Source organism: Lepisosteus platostomus, chromosome 23, assembly GCF_059453375.1.
Source record: "Lepisosteus platostomus isolate fLepPlt1 chromosome 23, fLepPlt1.hap1, whole genome shotgun sequence".
Classification (NCBI taxonomy): domain Eukaryota; kingdom Metazoa; phylum Chordata; class Actinopteri; order Semionotiformes; family Lepisosteidae; genus Lepisosteus; species Lepisosteus platostomus.
Window position 1 is genome coordinate 4,214,070 of NC_142633.1, and position 12,491 is coordinate 4,226,560.

Here is a 12,491-nt window from a genome sequence, read left to right on the forward strand (position 1 = left end):
ATGTATCTTGTGTGCTGTCAGATATTGATGACCCCTACGACTGCCAGAAGTGCCGGATGAGTTTCTCATGTCTGGAGGAGCACAGGAAGCACATCCAGGAATCGCACCCCAAGGAGTTCCACCCCTGTGTGGTGTGTGGGAAGATCTTCAATGCTGCCGCGCTGCTCGAGAAACACATGGTCATCCACGTGGGGGGGAAGCCTTACAGCTGTGAGATCTGCAACAAGGCCTACCAGGTACACTCCCAGCCTCTGCTGGGGACCATGTTAAAAAAGATAAAACAAGTCTTGACTTCCACAGCCATGCTAGGTTTCCACCTGTTTTTTCCCTCTGACAAAGCAAAACAAGCAATATGAAGAGAGATAGTACAGCTTTGAGAATGGGTTTTTTAGCTTATTTATAACATTAGCAGTTCTTTTTTTCTGTTCTCAAAGCAAATCTGCAGCCTACAGTGTCTAATCAGTCAGGCACTGATTTGATTACTAATGAATCTTCCATCAGGTGTAGAGCACATTACAGGATTCCTAATGTGTTTTGTCTCAACCAATCCCTTTAAATTACACACTTTGCCTTTTTGTTGTTGACTTCCTGACAACTTTCTAAACTGATTTTTGCCACTCTCATGTTGCAAATGTCCAGCTGCATTCACGCAGAGGAAATGATCTTCAAACGACGGGAAGCCATTCGGTGCATGTCATTCGTATAAAGCCTTAACTTATTGAATCAGAGATTGTTTCTAGCTGTTTTTTTTTAAGGAGCCAGAGGTTGGGAATTAGCCCAGTTTCTTACAATTAAGAATTAATTTGTAAGCATGATAGTCCCCTTGGTTGACCCTACCTACATCCACAGCTTTTGGAGATATGTATGCTCTGTGTTTGCATTGTTTGAAAGCCTTTCTTTTGCATTTCTGTGATGGAAACAAGTACTCCAAATAACAAGTACACATTTACTTGTTGATGCATATCTTAGAAGTTAAAAGACTTTCGGGATTTTAAAAAATACTATCAGAAACTGCATAACCGACTACACAAAGTTGTGCCCTTGTTTGTATTTCGTTTGGTTCTTTAATTGGCAGAAAAAATTAGCAGGAAGATTGTGTGGGTGTTTAGTCAATCTAGTCCAGAATGCTCCTTAACTCTAAAACAAATCTCCTGGTAACCAGTATAATTGAATATATTCCTTGCTTTTCAGCAAGTCTCTGGGCTGTGGTATCATAACCGTACCAATCACCCTGAGGTGTTTGCTGGACAGAGTCATCGCTCTGTGAAGATTTCACAATTCCAGTGCTCATCATGCGATAAGACATTCCCCAGCAGTGAGACTCTCAGCAAACATGAAAAAGCCATGCATCCAGGTAAGGGTCAAAGAACTCAGAACCTGAAGTACCATTCAGCAGCGGTTGTGTACAATAGTGTACAATAAATTTAAACCATTTGGAAGAAACATGCAAACAAGTTTTAACACATGCATTATATTGTAATATTAGTGTCACAGTCTCATCCTTAGTCCCACTCACAATTTTCTGCATTATTTATCACACCTAGGACTTTGATGAGGTGGAGATGGTCCTCCCAGGTGTTATGTAGATGACTACATAATACAAATATGCAACACAGTAATCATCACATCCCTCACCTGTCCATCAGGTGTTGAAGTTTGGCAGGAGCTCCATGAAGTCCAAAAGACATAACAAAACACACTGATTTTTTTTTGTGCCCTGGCTATTGACAATAGAAACATACTGTACAAAGTCCTTACTTGCCATATGGGCTGCATTGTATTTTTCTTCTCCTTTGGCCATCCTCAAGACTCCAACCCCCTCAGAGGTACTTAAAATGTTCCAGTCATCCTTAGTCTTTTTAAGTGCTATGGGTATAGTCTGCTGATGTCTTGATGGACCCTCTCGCCGTTCATTGAGGTACTGCAGGGCCAATGTTGCAGCTGTTAGCCCATCCTCCGGTTTATGTTCCTTGGACCCAGATCCTGACGTCATAAGGAAGGATTCAAAGCATCTTATTCAGCGCACTAAACCCTTATTTGGGTTCTCCTCTGATACATCTGATTCAACTGTTTCCCAGGGCCCCTTCTCTGGCTTAATTGATCAGGCTTTCTGAGAGCACAGTCCAGGCCTCCCTCTCTGGGAAAGTTGTCTTCTGTGGATTGCCTTCCCACTCCTGACACCAAAAATGTCACAGCCTCGTCCTTCAATAGTTCAGAAGCACAAATGGGATGCAGCAATAATGATGACACAGCCACAATTACAAAGAAGTGAAAAGGTGTTTATTGTGAGGATCTGTGTTCCCAAAGTCCACACCCAAAAACACCTGATAAAATACAAAGTAATCAAAAGGAAAAAAAAACACAAATCTATAGTTACAAAAATATATACATTAATTGATTAAAAAAATAGATTGCTGTAGTTAGCTCCTTCTCTACACTACTACAAGCTTCCTCCTATCTCCTTTCTCCCTTCCTGAGGAGCTGCTTTCTAGGTAAAACTCCTCCCCCTAGAAGATTCCACTGCAAAGCAAAAAGGAATTATACAAAATAATAATCAGAATTCTGATATGCAACTTCCTCCAATATATACACAATTTAAAATTCAACAAGTCATTAACAAAAATAAAATGCTATTAATCCCTTTATGTACATACGTATTTTAAAAAAAATATAGCCCCCACATAACGGTATCTTCTTACATATAGAACCATGCATGCACAGCCCTGGAACAGGCACTGCTAAGCCAGCACCTGTTACCATGGTTGAGTCCTACAGGTTTTGGGTGAGAAAACAGAAAAAGGCATGTATTAAAAATCTGTGAATTAAACATGGATTTGTCCACGTACATTTAGTTTATTTCATTTATCAAACAAAGGAAACAGGTGTTTGGTTTAAGTTAATATTTAGTTTTGACCTTATATGAACGACCTTACTTTACTCTGTGTGCACTCGCAAAGCAAGCAAAGCTATCTAGATTCCAGACTAGTTAAAGTTTGTGTATGTTTGAAGCCTTTTTTATCACCTTTTATACTTGGTGAATTGTTGGTGTGTGTGTATGTGTGGATACCTTACGAGTGCCAGGTGATCTGGAAACACAGTCTCCAGTCACAATGAGACAATGACAAATGTGTTGCATTTCAAAGCTTCAGTACATTCAAGTAATCTCAGTTATGTTTATCTGAAGCACATATTCACATATATTTTACAAAAATATATACATGTTTCTGAAATACATTTGAGAATATACTGGGCATCAGAAGAAACATTTATCGTTTTATGTATTACACTTAGACTTGCTTTCAGTGGATCCAAGATGAATTTAGGTTTTCTGCAGCCCACCCTAATAAAAGGTAGGGGGTGAAGGCCTGAGACTTCATTTGTTGCTCTTTCTGCAGACTCATTCTGGTGTGACATTTCAGTATGACAATGACAATGTATATCCTCATTTGACTTGTGTAACAACAACTTTTCTTGCAAGATGAGAATATGAGAGATATTTTGTAGATGCCGCCCTTTAACAGACTTAAGTCCTATTGAACTTATGTCCCTTGAGTTAGTGGGATGAGCTGGGATGACATGTTGCATCTAGAATTTAGAGACAAGTGAAGTCTTGCTTTTCCAGACTCGGGCAGAGTAGTGGGACGGAATCCCATAATTAGACTTCTTGTGATGCTCATTCTATTTATAATGTTTATAACAATACAATAGTTTTTAAAACATATGTAATAAAATTGATCTCACTACATATTCAAGAGCATATTAATGTGTGCTTCCAGTCTGTTTGTAACATTGCTATTGCTAACATTGCCTTTAACTCCTTCATACAGTGTTAAGCCTCCCCTATGCCAAGCATGCTTGGTGCTTTGCAATAGTATTTAAAAAGTTTACTATCCAACACAGACCAACAGAGTTCTCACAAGGCCATAAAAGCTATAAGCTGCATTTCCCACCACATCTTCTCTCTTGGATATAATCTAATTCCTTTGGCCTATCAACACATTACCCCTCTGACCTGTAAGTGCAGCTAGGTGCATAAGCAATAACCCATTCCTGTCAATGAGAAGCCTGTGACTATGAAAGGATCTTGTTTGTTATAAGCAGAATCTTAAAATCAATCCTAAATTTAAGTGGAATCCATGCAGCGATACAGTGGCTTGGGTAATGTGCTGTGAATAATGAGTGGCAATTGTGACTGCACTCTTTTCTGGCAGTTGAAGCCAACTGAATGAGAGATAAGAAGCACATACTGTATATAGTGACTACAATAGGAAATTCCCAATTAATTCTTTTATACAGCAGTTTTGGCTTTCTCTTTCATCTCACACTTTAATTTATTACACTTTAATTTAAGTACTTTATTTTAGAAAAGAGGGAAGGATTGAAGTTCAAAAAGAGCAATTTAGTCCAACTCTTTGAGCTGTCTGAAGGTGCCCAATTTTAGTAGAATTACTTCCACATTGGAAAATTTAAAGAAAGCAGATTTGGTTTGCTATATAAATCTGTCCGATTCTTCATTATGTTGTATCCATCAGGGAGGAACTGGATACTTTGATAAATACTCAAAACTTCAGCTTGTATACCCCAAACTGCATGATCAGACTAAGAATAAATTCTCAGAGGTTTTGACTTCTAATAATAATTTATTGGCCAAATAGCCTTTGTTCTGAGCTTATTGTACAAATGCTCTTCTGTGCTTGAGGGCTAAAATTAAAATTACTATGGTCAGTCATCAATCTAGATGACTGTAATAATAACTTCCACAGAGCCAATGAATAGTAAATCTTCTGGTGTGCCATCTTAATCTTTGAATTGAACCCATAGGATTGCTTTTAACAAATCAGTTCCATTCGGACCTTTAGAATCACAGTCAGATTTCCTCAGAACCTTGTTTTAGGCTGGGTTTTCTCAGTCCTGGTCCTTGAGACTCCAGTGTCTGCCTGGTCGTGTCTTGGGTTCCTGATTATTTAATTGAACCCTGTGTTTAACGAGTAATTTGGAAATTTGACGTTTCTAATTGTTTTCAGAGTTTAACTGTGCCAATTAAATACTTGAGGGTATCTTACAACTTTTAGGAGAACAAAACAATTTAAACATTTTAAAACAAAGACCAATTAAGGGTTCAATTACGTATCATGAGTCTGGAATGAAAACCAGCAGACACGATAGGAATTGTGAAGCCCTACAGTGAAGATTTAGATGGTATTTTCTGGTGTCTCTGCATGTCCTGAAATACTATTAGCTCTTCTTTGAATGTCACCCTTTGTAAGATTAATATCCTGATTCAGTCCTCCTGAGATCACCTCATGGTGACAGTGGTTAGGGTTCACTTTAAGTCAGGACAGTTTTGTTCTCAAGGTAATTTTCTTTGTTTTTCTGCCTACAGATGTAAAGCTTTTCAAGTGTCAAGACTGTGAAGATGTTTTCCCCGATGCAGAGTTACTGAAGATGCACACTAAGGAAAAACATGAAGGTGAAACTGTTGTGTTACCATGATTAAACTGAGGTGTTGCTCTGGGTCTGCACACCCCCTTGACTTGCTGAAAAAATGTGGAATCCTAGATTACTGGGTAGCAGAGGGATTAAAATTCCCCAATAAATGTGACACGATACAGCAGATGATTTAAACTATTGGATGTAGTGAGCTTCTAGAAGCAGGCCGGCAAACTGTTTTTTTAATATCTAAATGCTGAGGTTTTGTTTTACATTGGTAGGTAAGCACGATCATCTTACGGTGTTAAAAAAGTAATATTTTTCAGCAAAAACTTTTAGGAAGGTAGTTAATGCCCTTGGGTAAAAAATAGCATTTTTATGTATTAATCTTTATAAAAGACAAAGCATAGTATTTTGTTGGCAAACATTGCCTACATTTTTAGGGTATCTTAATTACATCATAAAGTTAAATGAATAAATGTATGTATGAATGGATTTAAAGACCTCCAAAAAGCTGCTTGGTACTGGTGACTAAATCCAACATATTCCTTAAATAATTTAGATTTTGAACTACCTAGGTAGATATGAACGTAACTGAAACCAGGAACTGTCTTTTCAGGAGCCCAGCTGTTTAACTGTCTGTACTGTCCATCATCATTCCAAACCACGGCGGAACTGCAGCAGCACCTCTGCGTGCAGCACTTTAACCAGCAGGGGGAGGCCTTTGGATGTGGACACTGTGACTTGATCTTCCCCTCGCAGCAAGAACTACAGGAGCATTTCCTCTCCCAGCATCCCGCCGAGCTTCAGTCCAGCTCTGAGGCTTCTTCAGCGCAAATGGTAAGAGTGACTCCCCTCCTTTTTCTCTTCACATTGCATGTATTCATCACCCAAAATATCAGGAATGCTCTGATGGATGTACAAGGAAAAGCAATGCCTTATAGTTGGTTTAAGAAGAGTCCATCACCTTCCCTGGTCAGAGAAATCCCCACACCTCTCTCCTGTATTTAAAATGCTTTGATAAATTATATTCCCACTGAAACCAGCTGGAGAAATATAATGCACAGATCAGTCCTACACAACATTATTCCTACTACAACCTCAACTAAAGGCAACCATGCTTGAAGAATGAAGTAGGACTGGAATGCAAATGTTTAAATGCCTTGTGGAATACATGCCACACAGTGTTCTTGATGCTCCACAGAGGTCCAACATGGGGTCATAAATATTCAGAAAAGGAAAATAAAACATAATAAATGCTATTGTTATCAGTACACATTTATTCTTCTTTTAATGCCTAATTTTATCGTGCCTATAGAGTGTCCATACTGTATGTAAATCATATTACTGTTATCTTTTTTTAAATTAATTTGTTATTCCTTCTGGCAACACTCCTTGTACCAGTGATGGAATACGAAGGCAGTGTATGCGCACAGCCTCTGGAAGGCGCTGCCAGGTCAAGCTCTTCATTACGCTCCTCAAACTGACTACACACTGCAGAGCTTAACTAGTGCTGAAAGCTCTCAAGTGCCTGGCCAGTCTCAGGGTCCTCTCTTTAGTGTGCAGTATATGCAGCATCCTGGCTGTCTTTGAAAACACAAACACTAGTCATACATGAATACCTATTATATCTGTGGTGCTGCACCACTTCTGTTTCAGCACTGATCTGATCATAATTAGGAGCTCTGAATTTGCCTGTGTCTTGTTTGCCGTTCCCATGTGAAGCTTCGTTTTCCTTCCTGTTTGAAATGTGAAGGTGATCCGAGCGGCAGAGCAGCCAGGGGCGGCGGAGCAGATGATCACACTGGAGCAGTCCCAGGTCGGGAGCCCTCAGGTCTATGTGGCATTGGCGGACTCCCAGAATTCCACCTCCGGCTCCGAGATTGTAGCTGTCAACGTGGAGGACCTTCTGGACGGCACCGTCACTTTCATTTGCGAGGACACGCAATGAGGCTGTCGTGGTTCAGGTTCTTCTGAACTGTGCCTGACTGAGCAGGGACTGCTGCACTGGGACACTTGCTGTGATGTTACGGTCAGGTACAGTCCGGAGCCCCTCCTTAGACTTGTGGTCTTCATGGTATAAAAATACAGTTTTCAGGCTCATGGATGTACATTCTTCAGTAGTGGTGCGACAGTGGTGTCTCACCTGTTTCCCTGCCCATCTTTTCTAATGTTAACCAAAGTTATTCGAACTCAGCGTTTCTGTCTGTCCGAATTACAGTGTTTAAAATGTCTGTGCCTGTGTCTGAGTTTATAAAACAGACTTAATGTAAGCCATTGCCCTAGTTTTGTTTTCCACCCAGTGAGACTGTAACTGGATATTTGTTACACTGCAGAGACCAAGAGTAGACATCTTGGTTGGATTAATTTGAGTCTCTAGCAGCTTTGGTTCAGTTGGTAATTTTCAACACCTAAAGCACTTTGGAGCTTTCAGTGTGAGAAAAGGGCAAATGAACATGTCTGTGGGTTTTCCCTATGAGACACACCTCTCGCTGCTGCTAAAGCCAAGCAAAAAAAAAAGGCATTTCTAAATATTCTAAATAAATACAAATGTGTGCACAAGCAGTAAATGCACCATCTTTCACCATGTATCACATTTTTATTTTTAAAGCCTACGTGTTGAGGCATTTATTTCCTATAGTGTGTTTAGTCTGACAGCCATACATGTCATTGATTAAATGATTAAAGGAGGACCATAAGTCAGGATAACTGGAGTTCTCTACCACTGCTTGAAATGGTAATGTATTAGTACATGAGGAGCTAGGTTTTCTAATAGTGCTGTGAACTGCCAAAGGACCAGTCTAAAAGTATAAAGTTCTCCTTATTAAGGAAAGAAATAACTTAAGCAAAATATGTAAAAGTGTGATTTTTTATGTCTTATTGTCTTTCGCTTATTCTTTTGTGCTTATGAATATTTATACATTCTCTGACAGGTATTAAGAAATACTGTTGTAAACCATTCATAACATTATTTATTTAATTTTCTCCTATAATTTAGGAACACAAAAAGACTAGAAATCAAATAGCCTGATAAGTCTTTTCAACCTTGAGAGCAGAATATTTATTTTGTGCTGCATATAATCATGTAAATGCTGAAGATTTGTAGGTGAAAGTTGACATGATGTTAATTTGCAAAAGTGTAAAATTTGTTTAAAATTTATAAAAACAGCAAATGTGGACAATTTTAATGGTTATTAACTTATTGACCTCATATATACAGCATGTATTCCATTCTTTTCTGTTGTAGCTGTAGCTATTATCAGGTTTCAGTCCAAGTTTTAGTTTGTGCAGTAGACATGGAAAACTGCAGGTTTTCTTTTTACTTAAGCTGCTTTACCGTATTTTTTTGTTTTTTTTCAGACTGAAATTCTTGATTGGCGAAACTATAATGGCTCTTACTTTTTTGTTTCTTTGGTTCACATATCATGGATATTCCATATATCCTTCCATTTTCTAACCCCTTTATCCAATACAGTGCCGCGGGGGAGACGGAGCCTATCCTGGCAAGCAGTGAGCACAAGGTAGTATACTCTGTACCACCATGTCTCCCATCATAGATATTTTGCCATATAAATAATGTACCCACAAACACCTTCTGAAAAGTCTAAGAATTCATCTGAAGAATGTTGTCTGCTACTCACAAGTTGCAGTTCCTTCTCTTTCCGAGTTCATAGGAAATGTGGAGGATTTGCAGGAATAGGAAGATGAAACTTTGCTGTTGTTTCACACCTTTATTAGAAAGGTAATACATACAATGACCATTTAATTTTTGGTATACTGCATATTACATATAACTTTGGTGTCATTTCACAGTTTTATTACAGAGGTAATAGATACCTATAAACCAGGCTTCAGTGCACCTTTAGATCTGGAAGTATGAATTTCAAGCATAGTTAAAAAGCATTAGATAATAGATCATATATAGATAATGAAAAGGAAATAGGTGATCTATGAAAATGAATATTTCACTTAGGTATTCATCAAGAACATATCAGCAACATGCCCAGAAATCAATAACAAGTCTAAAAGATGCAGATGTGCTACAGGAAGGAGAAGCCTTTAAAGTGAATTCCAGGTCCTGATGGTATTCTACCATTTGTATTTAAAACAACAAATATTATGAGGATTTATGTGGTTAAATTTGATTAAGGGAAAAGGAAAAATATGTTATAAAAATGACATTGCTGGCAGTTTACAGATATTTGCAGGGTTATCTTATAATGGAAAAGAAATCAGTAAAACTGCACAATGTTTGGGGCTTTATTACCGAAGGAGATTTTAAACTTGCAAGTTAGTTGGGTGAGAACCTGAGAACACGATAAATCACCATTCTAGCTTAATTTGGTCCCAGTTCATAATCGATCCCAGGATCTTGTCCAGTTGTTCTTTGAAGGAAGCTGGAGTATAAATTCCAATAATGTGGGTGAATAACTAATCCAAGAATCCCACAACCTTTCACAAAACCTTTATTGTTTTTTTAAACAACATCATTCACAGTTGTTGGTTTGTGTTTTACTGTTGATCTGAAGTCAATGCCTGTGAAGCTTTTGAATACAGTGCTCAAGACTAGGGGTGCAGTTCTTTTACCTTGGCAGTGTAGGCCCATCATCCCTAGTGTGCCTGGGTTGCTCATCTTTTAACTGATTCACAAGCAGCATAACAGCATTTTTGTAACATAGTAACCAAATCTGTATTCAAAAGCTTTACAAAAACATAACACCGTCCTTTGATTTAAATGCTGATCTTAGATAATTCTGTTTGCTTTTATATTGCTTTGAAACATAGTCTGGGGGAGAGAGTGATGTATCCAGCATCATTTTTTCAGTGATTTCTACTGATGTCTTTGTGCTCTACAGAATGTCACTTTTCCTCAGTTATTGCTTTCCTAAATTATACATGCTATTTTGCACACAAAACTATGCATAGATTGACCTCTTTTCTTTTAGTATATTGTTGAAAAGGGGGAGAAGGAGAAGAATGTTCCACACAAAGACCCATTGTCCTTGTTGGGTTCCTGACATTCCAGCCACGGCGGTGGTGAGATTGCCCAGCAAAATAAAATGAGCCCCACTATAAGACTGGGTTTGATAACCAATTCCTCATGCCAATACTCTCGAGTGGAAGTTTAGCCAGAATTATACAGTGGTTACATGTGCTTTGCTGAGATAACATCCACTTCAGCTACCTGAGAACTGCACCTATCCTAGCACAAAACATGCCTATTGCTAGTCCTGATTGGATTATATGGGATGGGGATGACAGCATAGCGATGCACTCTGAGTGATAAAGAAAACGCTCACACTGAGTGCTGAAAAAAGCACAGCTTCCTGCTTTGCTGTTTTGCAATTCTGCACACCAGGTGATTTCTAGGCCTTTGTGGAAAAGACATTGATAAAGCTGACCTAAAAGTTGTCTGTCTTTGGCTATCAGCTCTCATATTGACTGCCTCAAAATACCGCATAAGAAGAAAATGCATGTAAAAAGAAACTGACTTTATCCTGCCTTCATAAATAAGTAATTTGAGTTTTGGAAATGTATTTTTGACCATTTCACACTTATGTTGAAAACTTTGGTTTAATTAAAATATAAAAAAATCAATGAAACCAGGTGTTCTTCCAATTCTCATAATTTTCTCTCACTTATCCTTTCATGTTATTTATACTTTGGATACCATGATGACTTTAATTACTGCTCCCTAACCCTATTTAACTCACATACCCAGTTTAGCCTCCAGAAAAGTTTTAGTTTTGCAATGTTCTTTTCCTTTTAGCTGACCAAGATCTACTGGCAAATTTTAACTTCAGGAATAAATGTAAGCAATTCAGAAATTGCAGTGTTTAAAAAGTTTAACAATTTATCCAAAACTCAAAGACTGCAGGTGCCGCAGCGCTGGGGAATGAGGACTGCAGGTGCCGCAGCGCTGGGGAATGTGGACTGCAGGTGCTGCAGTTTTGGTGGGGATGAGGACTGCATGTGCAGTCCTCACACACCACAGCCAAGCGGCTCGCATGTTAAAACAAAGCCTTACCGTGCTTGTCACTGGCGTGAGGTGTGATGTGCCTTTTTCTGGCAACACTGAAGCATTTGAGCTTCCAGTGTATCCCAGGTGTCACTGTGATGCACCTGGCCCACTGAGAGGCCCCAGTCTACAGGATGCCCAACCACTTGTGTATAACCATCAGGGGAACTGGTTTGAACTGGTGATATAGTGATTGTTGGGCTCCACCTACAATCCCAACATCTTTTCTAATTGAGCCTCTTATCAATTTTTAAGTTACCTCTGATCTAAATCTTAATTTCTGGACTATTTATAAACTTGATTACACTTCAAAGCACACAATTGTTAGGTAACTCTTGGTTTTACACCTGATGCTGCACAGAGGACACAAGATGAGCCATAAATACTCATTTCCTTTGATGTAACAGTGAATAGAGATTAGTCTTGATTTGCTTCTTTCATTTTTATAGTGCAATGCAGGGAGCTCCAGAGAAGCTTTCCATATTTAGCATAATCAGTATGACACCATCTGTTCCCAAGGCACACGGCAATAATCAGTCAAAGTTTCTTCAAGCAGTGTAGAAGAATATTTTGCAGTAAACAGATGTACCTGCTCTGATTAAGAAATGTGCAGACAGCTTGATCATTGTTGTCTGAACCCTTTTAAGGACAACAGCAACCTTTCTTGCTTCAATATGATCTTGACAGATCTTGTAAGAGGTAGGTTGTGCTGTTTATGCTTTGATTCCAGCCTGCTTCAATTAAGCCCCGGCTCTTAATTCAGAAGAAAGATAAACTTCTATTATGCATGATAAGGGACCTTTTCAGTTTTGTATACAAATGTAGGTTAACATTTTTATATAATTGGAATATCAATGTTTTTGTTAGAAATAATAGAGTTGCATTTTCATATCCTAGGATATGTTCTTACAAGACATTTATACAAGACTGTCATGCTGTCAGCTGACTGTGTAATTCGGGTGGCAGTACAGTTATGTGGATTCTTTAAATTTTTTAGACGGGTCTCCTGAGTGGGTCATGTAGTACAGGCACTTGCTCTGAG

The 12,491-nt window shown here is 38.7% G+C and overlaps 1 protein-coding gene across 5 annotated transcripts in view; it reads left to right on the forward strand.

The window, feature by feature from the left end:
* The window catches only part of zbtb40 (zinc finger and BTB domain containing 40), a 34,799-nt gene extending 26,187 nt beyond the window's left edge, over positions 1 to 8,612 (forward strand). For all 5 annotated transcript variants that reach the window (XM_088616837.1, XM_088616835.1, XM_088616838.1 and 2 more), the window contains exons 14-18: positions 22 to 236; positions 1,192 to 1,354; positions 5,384 to 5,470; positions 6,050 to 6,270; positions 7,187 to 8,612. In XM_088616837.1, the coding sequence (XP_088472963.1) occupies positions 22 to 236; positions 1,192 to 1,354; positions 5,384 to 5,470; positions 6,050 to 6,270; positions 7,187 to 7,381 (881 nt within the window). In that variant the 3' untranslated portion in view covers positions 7,382 to 8,612. The remainder of the gene's footprint in view (positions 1 to 21; positions 237 to 1,191; positions 1,355 to 5,383; positions 5,471 to 6,049; positions 6,271 to 7,186) is intronic.
* The last annotated feature ends 3,879 nt before the right edge of the window (positions 8,613 to 12,491 follow it).